Source organism: Staurois parvus, unplaced genomic scaffold, assembly GCF_062004578.1.
Source record: "Staurois parvus isolate SC_StPar_1 unplaced genomic scaffold, SC_StPar_1.0 ptg000019l, whole genome shotgun sequence".
Taxonomy (NCBI): domain Eukaryota; kingdom Metazoa; phylum Chordata; class Amphibia; order Anura; family Ranidae; genus Staurois; species Staurois parvus.
The window spans coordinates 16,272,236-16,285,868 of record NW_028317815.1 but is presented as its reverse complement, the minus strand read 5'-3'; the positions used below and the strand labels follow the sequence as shown (position 1 = coordinate 16,285,868).

General features: G+C 38.7%; 1 protein-coding gene across 1 annotated transcript in view; it reads right to left on the bottom strand.

The window, feature by feature from the left end:
• Nucleotides 1-13,633, bottom strand: part of LOC149472908 (chloride anion exchanger-like) — a 65,605-nt gene that overhangs the window by 15,112 nt on the left and 36,860 nt on the right. The window contains exons 10-16 of the mRNA XM_089685142.1: nucleotides 9,529-9,606; nucleotides 8,115-8,210; nucleotides 5,617-5,723; nucleotides 3,726-3,795; nucleotides 3,106-3,198; nucleotides 2,932-3,027; nucleotides 63-299 (exon numbers count right to left, since the gene is read on the bottom strand). Of these exons, the coding sequence (XP_089541268.1) occupies nucleotides 63-299; nucleotides 2,932-3,027; nucleotides 3,106-3,198; nucleotides 3,726-3,795; nucleotides 5,617-5,723; nucleotides 8,115-8,210; nucleotides 9,529-9,606 (777 nt within the window). The remainder of the gene's footprint in view (nucleotides 1-62; nucleotides 300-2,931; nucleotides 3,028-3,105; nucleotides 3,199-3,725; nucleotides 3,796-5,616; nucleotides 5,724-8,114; nucleotides 8,211-9,528; nucleotides 9,607-13,633) is intronic.

Sequence of the window (13,633 nt, the reverse complement as noted above, 5' to 3'; positions counted from 1 at the left end):
TCTTCTGAACAAGAGCCCCCTACTTGCCAAAACATCTGCTCAACATATTAAATATGACTTACCGCTTGTATGCCTTTCATTCCAGACATGTCTAGGAAGGACACTGCTCCAAAATCAATGATTAAACTATGGAGATCAATTCTGGGAACCTTGATATTATTTGGCAGATCTGCATTCCAGTCAATGACAATGGGAAGGTCAGAAGTGTTAATGGGCTTGTCCAATTCTTCAATGCTGTTATTGTCTATTTCTTCATAATCAGACTCATTGGTGTCATACGATGTACAAATCACACCCTTCTGCAATATAAATAGTTTAAACATTAACTGAAATATTGATAACCCTGTATGGTTCTGAAAAAAAACTGATAAAATGAGGTCCTGATGCAGTGTTATCAAACAGAGTGTACGCATTTCAAGCTGAAGATATTGCAAAGTGGGGGTTATTCAGGGATGAAGAGTAACTTCACTTCTAAGAGCTGTCAGGTTTGGCCTGCAGTCACAAATTAGATTTAAACCTACTCTGGAAAATTGCTGCTGGAATCTTAAAGCTTGAATGTGAGACAATACTGATGAATATTAGTACTGACACCCTGCATTTGTTGGGCTTTACTCTTAAGCTGGACATTAAACTTAAAGTGTTACTAAACCTACAACAGTAAAATCAGTCTGTATATGCAGTAAAGCATGCTTGTTATACTCACTGTAGATCCTAAGGGGTTAATCCTCTGCATTGTGTAAAAATGCTGTTTGATCCTTACTTCTCTGATCCTTCCTTTCTTCCAGTGTCCCCCTCTTATCTCCTGATAAGACATGTGGGAAGTCACTCTACGCATGCTCAGTTTGGTGTGTATTGCCATGGAGGTTTTTTTTTTTAATCTTGGGAGAGTGCATGTGATCAGCAAAGGGCCAATCAGCAATGTCCAGACAGAGGTTAGGGGTATTGCATCCTCCTAGAGAAGAATGAAAACTCCTCTTACAGGCTTTAACCAGTGCTCTGCTGAACACTGATAGATGTCACAAAACTGCTATATACTGCTGATGAGAAAAGGTATTTGGCAGTTTATATTTACTAACATAATTACATTTCCATGTTCTGTGTACTGTGGGTGACCAGATACAGTGAATGCAGGGTCCTGGGTTTAGTAACACTTTAAATTTCAGCAGATTCCTGCTGAAGCAGACTAAATTCAAGCCTTGGGTGGCCCATCAGCACCACCTGGTTTAACAAAAGATTTTAAAGTTAACTGAGCTGGATGGAAAATTATTGGCAGATCAATGACTGCATCAGATGCAGTTACTGTGTGGGTACTCTGGCAGTTGTGGGTGCTGACGCTGCCTGAACACAGTAGCTGGAAGTGTGTTTGGTGTGGATGGGGGAATCGACTGGGACTGAAATTTAACAGCAATAAATGTTATCATTTTTCCTGGCTAATTCAAATGACTAGCTTTGCAGCCTTTGTTTGCAGTGTATTACAGTAAAGCATAAATGCATGATTCTGAGAATACATGGGCAAAATGTGTGCTTAACAGTTTAACACAAAAAGATAAGCTCAAGGCATATGTATAGCCAACATTGATGGGCTGAACACCCCTCTGTCCGGTTCACGGTCGAACATTGAAACCTACCAAACAGGGACAATTTACTGAGCGGTATCATCTGAGTATGCGGTAAGGTACCACTCAGCTACTAAAATACCACATGAGTTATATTATTAAATCATGCAATATTTTAGTAGTGAAAAATTAATTAATGTTTCAGCTGTCAGTGGGCTTCCCCGCTGACAGCTGAATGTTAAAAGAATTATCGGCATTACCTGACAATTAAAAAAATATTTAAAAAATGGTGTGGGGTCCCCCCCATCCGTACCAAGCTCTTTGGGTCTGGTAGATATTGAGGGGAACCTCCCATGCCAAAATTAAAAAAAAAATGGCTCCCTCCCCAAAGCACCTTGTCCCCATGTTGATGGGGACAAGGGCCTCTTCTCCACAACCCTGGCCAGTGGATCTGCGGGTGGGTGGACTTATTGGAATCTGGAAGCTTCCTTTAACAAGGGGGCCAACAGTTTCTGCCCCCTCCCCCCCATGTGAATGAGTATGTGGTACATGATATCACTACCCATCACAAACAAAAAAGTGTAGTGTAATTAAAAGACAGGAGACAGTCTTTGACAAGTCCTTTATTAAAAATAAAAATGAAAAAAATGTCCCCCAAAGTAGATCCAACATCAATGATGATGCCCACCACCACCGCTGACGTGAAAAAAGAGAGAAAAATCCACTACGTCCTTGACGGTGGTTTACGCCATCTGACAGCTCTGCCGCCATGACAGTTCTTAAATAGGGTGATAACATCACAATGGGGTGGGTGCATTGTGGGGTGCAGTGGGTAAACAGCCCACCGAACACCCGTACTGTTTGTGTTCACTGAACACAGGAATGGCCCATGTTCGACTCAAACATGCAGTTCAACACTATATGCCAATATTTTTTTAGTTTGGGTAGAGTGGGGAAGTATAAAATTCCTGCCAGTTTTTATTTCTTTTTGCCGTCCATGTGCAATTGGGGAAATTTCGCACAGTGAGGGCTGTCAATTGAAAAGGTGTCCCTATCCCATTCTCTTACCCCTTCTTTTGGGGACAACTCAAAATAAACCTAACCCACAATAATGGATTACTGCTCAATTTCTTTCTTTAAAACAATGGTCACCAGTACAGATAGAAGAGTGGATCTCCCCTATGTGGACACAGGGAGCATTTAAAGCTTGACAGTGGGTGTACCCATTCCGCACTATATCCAAAACTGAAAAAAAAAAAGTTTTTCCTATAGATACACTTTAAAAAGACTTTGTAACATTCTCAAGGATTACTGAAAGTTGTAGTTTTATGTTTCCCCTTACACTGTGCATATTATACATATATTTACTACTTACTGGTGTAACATGAAGTTCACCTTTTTTCAACAGCTTCTTTATCTTCCTTAGCGCTTTATTACGCTTGCGCAACACTCTCAGTGGGTTAAACCCTGCCTGTAATAAATAAAAAACAGTCATATTCAATGTGCTCAAGTAAAAAAAAAACACAGATTTGCATGATGCCTTACTTACAGCAGCAATGAGTTTATCCTTAAAAAAGTCAATATTGGCAAAAAATATTGGTGATGGACATCTGAAGATCTTGATGCCTTGGGGTTCATATATCTGTAGAAAACAAACAATTAGTATTAGATGTTCTTTATTAGAGAAAATATTTGGAAGAAAAGGGCAGAAAGGATAAAATATTCATGCAAAGGTTAGTTTTGGGGAGATGGAGTTTTACACTAAAAAACAAAAGGAGTGGCCAATTAACTAGTAAGTGGCAACTCACCAGACTCATCTACTTTGTCTGGAAAAAGTCTCAATGGGCTCACCGAGTCGTGCTTATGGGCAACTGTACTTTCAATGGGCTTCCCAGCTTATGCTAATTCCCACAACCATGTTTTCTCTGAAATCTAAATGCCTGGGTGTTTCAGCTCTAAAAATATCTGTGCATCACAAAATTACATTAAATTAATTAATTAATTGCATTACTGTTTTTAAAAGGCCCATTCATTTGACCCTCCCTAAACTCTCACCCTATGCAGTCTAGGTCACATGTTCTCTGGCTACCAGTAATTTAAAACTGCAAGGTCCAAAGTGTTCAACTGTACAGACCCTTTTTGGGAGACTATATAGTATATCATACTTACATTTGTATAGTCTTTCCTGTTTCTGTAAATGTCTGTTCCCATAACATTTGCAACTTGTGAGCATTTTGGACTGCAAAAACAGTAATAAACATATGTTGAACATATATACCCAATTGGTATCCAAATAATACAGCTATGAAATCTAAATAAAAATGGATGAGACATTATGCAGTAGAACACTAGTAACACTTCTAGAACAAGTTGTTATTAAGTGTTCTTGCATGGCAAGACCACTTACTGTTATCTCACATATATATTCTTATTATTACAGCCAAATTTACCACCCTAACTCCCACAGTTTTTACACTACATAGACAGTAATATACCGAAATGTGCGGATTGTTCCCAATTAGTGTGCCATTACTTTGTGGAACGTTTCGCTGAATGGTTCACGAAATATCGCTGTTTTTGTGGTGAAATTGGTCCCATAGGAATGAATGGCGGAATGTTCAAAACTAGAGTGGGAGCTGACAAAAGCTAGAGTGTGAGCTGAAAAATCAGAACATGATTTCTAAACTGCCATCACTCCCTCATTTTCAAGCCCACCTACACAAATCTTATATCAAAACTTTCAGCTATCACTGCTGCCACTAGAAATGTCCACGGCTAAGCCATAGTCCTGATAGTTTTCACAATATGACCATTTGTTTGCAACTCATGCCGCCCATTGACCTTTTCACTGTTACTCCAGTCACTCCAACCACACAACAGTTACTCAAGCCACTCCAACCAGTTACTCTGCCCACTCCAGTTGTAGACTACTGGTGGAGGCAAGAACACTTCACACAATTTCTCCAGAAATTGTAGCTTTTCTAGTTGCAAATATGTAGTGTTTTTTATTCTGGTAATAGATTTATTTACTTATTGTAATATATTGAGCTCATAATATTTCCTCCCCCACGTGCCTCTTCCCCTGATTTCTTGGTCAGGATCAATAGCATCACTATCAACCCATCCCTGCATGCCAGGGTGCTAGGGGTAACCCTGGATTCTGAACTATCCTTTCAGGCCCACATCCAATCCCTGTCCAAATCATGCTGCATCAACCTCCACATCATCTCCAGAATATACCCCTTTTTAACCAATGAAACCACAAAGCTCCTAATTCACTCCCTGGTTATCTCTCACCTCAATTACTGCAACTCCCACCTCATTGGCTTACCTTTACATAGGCTATCTCCCCTCCAGTCCATCATGAATACTGCTGCCAGGCTCATCCACCTTACCAACTGTTCAGTGTCTGCTACCCCTCCTTGTCAATCCCTCCACTGGCTTCCACTAGCCCAAAGAATAAAATTCAAAATACTAACAACAACTTGAAAAGCCATCCACAACTCTGCCCCCCAGCTACATCAACAACCTGGTCTCAAAATAGCAACCAAACCACTCGCTTCGATCCTCCCAAGACCTTCTGCTCTCTAGTTCCCATGTCACCTCCTCCCATGCTTGCCTCCAGGACTTCTACTGAGCTTCTCCCATCCTATGTTACTCCCTACCCCAGTCTGTCCAGCTATCTCCTACTCTATCCAACTTTAGACAATCCCTGAAAACCTTTCTCTTTAAAGAAGCCTATCCTTCTTCTAACTAGTAAACTGCCTTTTATTTCCTCCATCAGCTCATTTCCCCACACCTATTACCTTTAGTATCACTCAACCCCTCCTCCTAGATTGTAAGCTCTAACAAGCAGGGCCTTCTATTTTCTCTTGTACCAACTTGTATTGTAACTGTAATGTCTATCTTCATTTTGTAAAGTGCTGCGCAAACTGTTGACGCTATATAGTATCTTGTATAATAATAAATAATAACAATAATAAATATACTGTAACTTTAACTTGTCTATTGTTATTTCTCACACCTGTATAGTGTAGGCTAAACACAAAGCACTACTTACAACTGTGCACGGAATACCACAGTCAGCAACTCAAATCCAACTCCTGCAGCCAGTCCAAGGTCAAGTCCAAGTAGAACAGCAGAAATAAAGGTCACCACCCATACCAACTGCAAACAATGAAATGTCAACTGTAGGTTGTGTCATATACTAATTTATTTTATTTATTCATTTAATTCATTAAAACACAGTGCAATGTACAGTAGACCTTCACAACCAAGCAGATTTCATCTTGATGGTTAACTTTTCCAAAGTTTGTATCCTTAAATGGCTGGATGTTCCAAATTAGAGAAATATATACATATGTGCAGTCAGTTTATGTACATAACTTATTTAACCCCCCCCCCCCAACAAACAACTTTTCTGTACATTTGCTCAGCAGATACATGTTAACACTTTATCTTTAAAGCAGTAGTAAACTGTGACCTTTAAAAAAAAAACAAAAGAAAAAACCTGTAAGACAATGGCATAATGTGCTAATATACATTGCATACTAGCACATTATGTGAAACTTGCCTTTAAAGGAAGTCTTCCAGCCGTGCGTTGTCACCGCTGACAGGGCTTCCATTTTTACCCGGTCCTTCTTTCGGGTTCGGCAGCTTAAATGACCAAGCTGCCATGACGTCACTCCTGCACATGTGTGTGAATCACTTTTTATGGCACACATACCCGTGCTGTTCCTTCAGAGCGCATGTGCTGGTGTCTTTTACAACTAAATATCTCCTAAACAGTGCACATTTAGGAGATAGTTACAGTACCTACAGATAAGCCTTATTATAGGCTTACCTGTAGGAACAAGTGAAAAAAATGACTTTACTACCACTTTAATGACTTGGTTTTAATGCAACATTGCTCTTGCTATTAGGTCTCTTTTACACATGTGTTGAAAATAGGTGGATGGGTCACATTTGTAACGCTTCCCTTAGGCCTTTCAATGCCACTCCAAATTACTATTTACGTACTGTAAACGCGCCTATGGTTGCACAGTGTCCAAAGTGATCATTTCCCATTTTAGCCTTGTAAAAATGAAAAAAAACACTTTTCACAGGGCATGAAGGAGTGATGTTTTATAAGACATCAATGTCTGTAGAATACATCCAAAATGCTAATTAATGCTATACAGTAGGTACAGTAAGTACAGTAATACAGGCGTACCTCGGTTTCCAAATGCCTCGGTTAATGTAATTTTCAGTTTACGAATGAAAATCCATTGAAAAAAATGGGTCAGTTTACAAATTTTTTCCGCAATACAAATGGATTACTGTAATTGGTTTTCAATGCATTTACAATTTTTTTTTTTAATAATGTCCCTTTATGCCTTTAAAGTGCACTTTATAAAGAGTTTTGAACAGATAAAACTTTATTTTTCTTTTTTCTGACCTCCGGAATGGATTAATTGGTTTTCAATGCATTTACAAAATAATTTTTAATCAAGTCCCTGTACAGTATTTATGCCTTTAAAGTACATTTTATAAAGAGTTTTGAACAGATAAAAGACTTTTTTAAAACTTTTTTCTGACCTCCGGAACAGATTAATTGCCATTCAATGCATTCCTATGGGAAACTGCGTTTCGGTTTACAAATTTTTCACAATATGAAAAGAATGAAATAAATTCATAAACCGAGGTACGCCTGTATGCTTTAAGGCTGATTTAGAATTCAATGTATGTGTAAAAGAGCCTTTAGCGCCTAATTCCTGTTCAGGTGAACCTGTGAAGATGTAAAATGCATGGACATTTTTAGAGTGGACTTGATTTTCCCTATGGAGGATTGTAAGGCAAACTTTAAACACCCCAAAAATATAAGACCTCAAGTAGTACCATGCTGCCATTTCCCCTCCAACAGCTCCTCTTGTATAATGTACACACTATTACAGTTATGTTTCATTGTTTTGTCACTATGCTAGTATTGCTAAACAATGAATTAATACAATAATCTCAATGTACTGTGTTTTACCCTTCAGACTCCAGTCTGCCATCAATGTAGGTAAAAAAGGGACTAAAGCCCGGTTTGCTTACTGGCTTACTGGGGTGCTGTGAGAGATGGGACCCCACTACACAGAGGAGTCTTAATCAGCAAGGAATTTCCATTTTTCAAGGGAATGTCCACTTTAAAGACAGTGGTTAAAAAGAAAAAAATCACATATCAAGAGAACGCTTTCTTGATAATTATTTATGTTGTTAAAGTCCTTGATGTATTCCTGTTGCTTCAACTGGGTAAGATATGCTATCTAAATTAGTCCAAGAAGGTAATTTATAGAGTCGGAATCTCTATTGACTCCCACTTTTTTATGACACCAGACTTTGAACTCATAGTGGAGATCATACAGCGCAAGCAAACAGTTTCCTATTCTGGCAGCTATCTTAACAATTTCTTGCAAAAATGGAATTATGCTTTCATTAATTATTTGCCCTGGTACTTGGACATTGCACAACTTTTTTTTAGAACATCAATAAACAAAATAAATACGTCAGAACAAAGACTTAATAAGTACTACTTACACAATCATATTTGTCCTTGCGAAACAAATTGGGGATTTCATTAAACTGCATCAACATTCCCTTTAGGTTGATCACGACCAATGCTGCAAGTACAGACTGTAAAAAAAATGCACCTATCAAGGTTGGATTTAACTGTTCACTCAAAGTATGGATATATCCAAGCTCAGCTAAAGCCTAAATCTGAGGATGCAGCATAAAGGACATGATGTAGGGTGAATTTACATGGGAAAGGAGAGCTGCCAGAGTGCTTTACCTCCCTGGCAGCTCCCCATTCCCGGCTGCGTTAGGGGGCAGTGTGGCATGCATAGTTCCCTTTTTTAAAAATGTGTACAAACTTTTTGTAAAGTTTACAAAACATACACTTTATTAATGGCAATATACAGCAGTACTGTATGGAGCCCTATGGTTCGGCACTCTGCGCTGCAATAAACGCAACATGCCTGCATTTTTTCACAGCACACTGCAGCACAGCTCCAGGCTGCATTGCAGTATGAATGGGACACATAGGAAACAATTGTTTTCTGTGTATTCTTGCGGTGACAAGTGTTTGCAGTGCAGTAAAATGCCTGTTACCTCACACATTGTTAATTCAGCCTAATGAAAGCTAATATACTAAATTATTGTCATGGCCTCAACTTTAAAACCAAACACCATGTGATAATCTACAGCCAATTACAAGACTGTATTGGATAGTATGTATCAGTATCTTAAAAGCAGAGTGACCATGTGTTTTAAATGTAAAACACTCTTATTAAAGTTCAAGAATATTTATATTGACTTAGATCCAGTTATTTCTGAAGAGCTGTATACAGAAAAGACAGTTTATGCATGTAAAATAATTACACAACATTGTCTTTCTCTGCCTATCCTTAGGCCTCATTCATACTGGAAGCATGTTATTAACTGCTGTTTTTTAAATATGTAAATAACTTAGTTTGCATATTCTGCAATTTAGACGCTATAAGTTCCTGCATTTTAGACGCTATAATAATTTTAATATTACTCAGCCTAATGAATAAAAAAAATTATAGCATTTACTGGCAGTACTAGGGTCGTTGGTTCGAATCCCAACCACGACACCACCTGCCTGGAGTTTGCATGTTCTCCCTGTGCCTATGTGGGTTTCCTCCAAGTACTCCAGCTTCCTCCCACACTCTAAAGACAAACTGGTAGGTTAATTGGCTCCTGTCTAAATTGGCCCTAGTATGTGTATGTATGAATGTGAGTTAGGGACCTTAGACTGTATGCCCCTTGAGGGTTAGGAACTGATGTGAATGTACAATATATATGTGAAGCGCTGCGTAAATTGACGGTGCTATATAAGCACCTGTAATAAATAAATGAATAAAGATTTGTGTTAAAACTTGTATAAAGTAATTGTTACACAATTTTAAACTTGAGACCTAAATCTTACCTTTTGTAATGGTTCCAGAAGGAATCCAATAGCCAAAGTGACAATCATAACAATTATAGCTGATAGAAGTCCTGCCACCTGTAATTGAATATAGGTAGATAAACTGAACAACATGTTGTAGGGAAAAGAAGATTTTATTTTTATTTCAGAAACAAGGCAAATGTTTTTCTAATCCCTCTTACATGGTCTCTTCAACTTTCTGAGGGTGAGCTTATCATTTATTGCCAAGTTATAGGAAAACGTCTAAGTGATGGGACTTTGAATGTACTTCCAAAGGTTACATATACACCAATAGTATATAATTAAAAATGTTTTTACATCTTTATTGTTACATTTAAAAATATAGCAATATAAAAATAGTTAATATACATAATTAGACATCAGTGCTTTCAGTTACTGTAATAGTTAAATAGCTAAATAACTTAAGATGAGGAATCCTCAGATATCACTAGTGTAATTTGACGCATTTCACAGAGAGACCCGCTTCATCAGGACCTTAAATCTCAGATTTAAATGGGGTAATCACATTAGATATAATCACTTGAAGTATAACCATAATATATGGACCATTAACCAAAGAAGAGGGACTAACTAAGCCCCACCGGTCCGTGGGGGGACCACTGGAAGGGGACATACTTGACTCAAAGTGAATATAAATAGCAATCCTTTATGAACAGTTTAAGCACCTCAGCTTTCAACATATGAGATTAAAGAGTATAAGTACCCATAGCTTATCACATGGTCCCAGAAAATGGCTTCACAGAGTAATGGTTTTCTATTGCTTTGCATTTTAAAAGGGACGATACCCTTCAATGGTAAAATTTATATTCAACACCACTTCCCCACTTTTTATTGATCATTTCTTGCCATAGGGATAACCAGGGGTGGACTGACCATTGGGGAACTCGGGCCCGAGGGCCTGGGGTCAGTAGGGGGCCCCTGGAGATGTCCCTGGTACCTCTCATAGGCTTTTTTGGGTGTGATTTGAGTGTGGGCGAGGACACAGGGGCCCCATAATCCCCTATTGCCTGGGGGCCCCATGAGTTGTCAGTCCGCCCCTGGGGATAACCATTGTCATTGCAAACCATGCTGCTGCTCTGGGGCCCAGCACTGCCTCACTATATAGTAATTTATGTAGTGAGAAAGGCATTTTGCAAATTCTTAAAGTAAAGGACTTAAATCATAATGTTTGGGAACCTCTTGGAATTTCATTGCAAGGATGGGAAAAATAATTATGTATCACAAGATGGATTGCTTTTGATATGCAAAGTAAAGAGGCAAGGGTCCCCATAATAGTTGTACTATGAGGTCCCTTCACACATTTTAATTGCATTAAAACATTAATCTAAACATCAAAAGTGTTACTTGTTACATGTTCAAATGTAGTTTTTATGGTCACATTTTCCCTTTAAGAGGACGTTTTATGGCCAAAAGTTAAATAAATTATAAGGAGGCGATTTGCTAAAGCAAATCTTTACTCCCAACAGCATAACAGAAGAGCTTTTCCTGAACCCTGAGAGGCAATTTTCAGTGTGTAAAGGAAGAGCTAATAATGTCTTCACTATATCACCTAGAGGTGCAAAGGTAAGCACCCTAGCCTGATTTACTACATTTTTCTTTTGAATTGCGTATTTAAACACATTTAAACACATGCTAAATTACTTCTTTAATAAATCTGCTCCATAGAGTTGGCTAGCTCCTCTTAATAAACTGTATGCAATAGAAATTGTATGGTATAATACTAGATATGGTAACACTGTTTGTAATGCTAGTAACAGAGTTTACACAAAAAAAACTAAAAACAAAATAAAATAACATAAATGTAATTGATAGTTTAAAGCATATGATAGTCTATCTCTCATAAAAACACAGTGTTATAATACAAGGTCACTTTGCACCAAATAGTATAGAAACATGAATTCTTTTAACTGAATATTAAAGTAGTAAATAAGACTGAATAAGTCCTTACTCATCATAAAAGTAATTTTGTTGCTAGGTCTGGTGCAAAGGATACCAGAGTAGAAAAAGTGAGTATACAAACAAGGGTCACATTAGAGGGGACTAATGTGGTTTAAAATTGCCAGCGCAGAGTTTTTGACTCTACAAAGTATTGGGTTCTCACGCTGGAGCTCCCTCTGCCAGTCCTCCAGTCAAGGACATTTCCAGAAGCTAATATATATATAAAAAAATTTTTCTCATACTAGATGTATTTGCAAATATATCCAACAATTGCTTTAACTCCCTGTCTATCAGGTTATGTTTTTAAAGGTCCTGGTTCTCAAGGGATTAAAGCAAGCTCAAAGCTGCAGTTGTGAGCTTGGTATGGATTTTTAGAGAATAAAAAATATAGTTGGGTTTTAGTTGAATGTGATCACTTTCGAGGGGCTCAGAAGCTGCTGATATCAACTGCAGCAGTGCCTGCAGTGGTTCCTGGACTTTCCTATCCTAACAGGGGGCCCAAGAAGTGGTAAACTGCCAAAATGTGAGAGCAGAAGATTTTCTCTGTGACTAATGAACTCAGAAGTGATGAGACCTGAGGAGGGCTGCACCACCTAATCACTATCCTGGAGGAAAACCATTTTTTACTATATATTTCAGTCTGGTGACTTACCTTTGAGTGCTGGAGAAGTTGTTTGTGAACTTATCCACCTCTGAAGTAACTGTAGTTATTTTTACTTTAGTGCATATATAGCTAGGTACCCTATAATTCAATTAACCTCTTACCTAATATGTGCATTAATGTAAGAATATTTGCTTGTTTACATCCCTTATAAGTAAGAATAGGAAAGCTCAAGAGATTAACCTAGTGTGCAAAGTATGTTACATGAGATAAAAATAAAAAATGTTTTTCTAGCAGTTTATAGTAACAGGCTCTATATAAGTTACACCAATCATGCCTGTTTAAAATCACACTGCGTGGGAGTGATGTCATCATGGCGCTGCCAATCAAGCCGTTGGAGCCCGCAAACCAGGAAGGACCAAGTATGCGATGCATACTAGCACATTATGAATGTCTTGCAGGGTTTAAAGAAAAAAAAAAGTTGCCGTTTACTAGCGCTTTAATAAATGAGTTGAGGATCTTTACGCAATAAATTAGGAGACTCAGTTTATCCAAATCCTGTTTACTTCTGACTGAAGTGAATACTCAAACAATTTAGAGTGCGAAGATTCTCAGCTTGTTGGGTAAATCAATGACTCTTAGATGATGCAGCCTTGGGCTTCAAACTGGAGCCCAAACTGCATTCTATTTTTTTTCAGAACTGATATTGTTGCATATTGTGACGTGCAAGGTATTTATACCTGCAGACTTTTAAAGTTATTATAAGGCAAAATTTATAAATGCAGAAATGTGCTCTGTTTATGCTTCCCTGCAGCACAGTGCTGGTAGTTATGAGCATTGTCTGCTACACTTGCTCCATTGCCACTTTCTCTTCAGTCTCCCAATTGTCCTTATTAGTTAAAGTGGAGCTCCAGTCTTCTATGAAAAAAATACAAGTCAGCAGCTACAAAAATTGTAGCTGCTGACTTTAAAAAAAAATAGCCACTCACCTGTCCCTTAATCCAAGTGGTGTGGTGTACTCACTGTAGCCGGGTTCACCGGCTGTCTTCTGTCCCTGGCATCAACATCTTAACTGTGGTCACCTGGCTGTGACAGCTTGCGGCTTCACAGCCAGGTGCCCACTGTGCATGTGCCAGCAGCGCTGCATATTGTTGATGATCCCGCAATCTTCTGTGACCTGTTACTTGTCCAGAAGACTGCAGGGGGGGGGAGAACTTCCAAATTTAATCGCCTAGGCGGTTGGAGCAGACATTAGCATGGGTACGTGTCACAATCGGGTACCTTCCCCCCCTGTCCAAATAGGTGCCAATTTTTAATGAGGAGTGGGGGGCAAGTTCTTAAAGCGGAACCTTCTCCCCTTTTGGGTGGAGCTCCGCTTTAAGTCATGTTCAGATCAGTTCCTATGGCTTAAGGTTATACCTAGCCCTAGACCCCCATTCCAAGTGTTCTCAGCTCCACTTCATGTTCCATGATCCAGTATGTGTTCTATGTTCCTGAATTCCCATGTTTCACTCTCCTGCACTCCTTGTGACTCCTGTGTGTCTG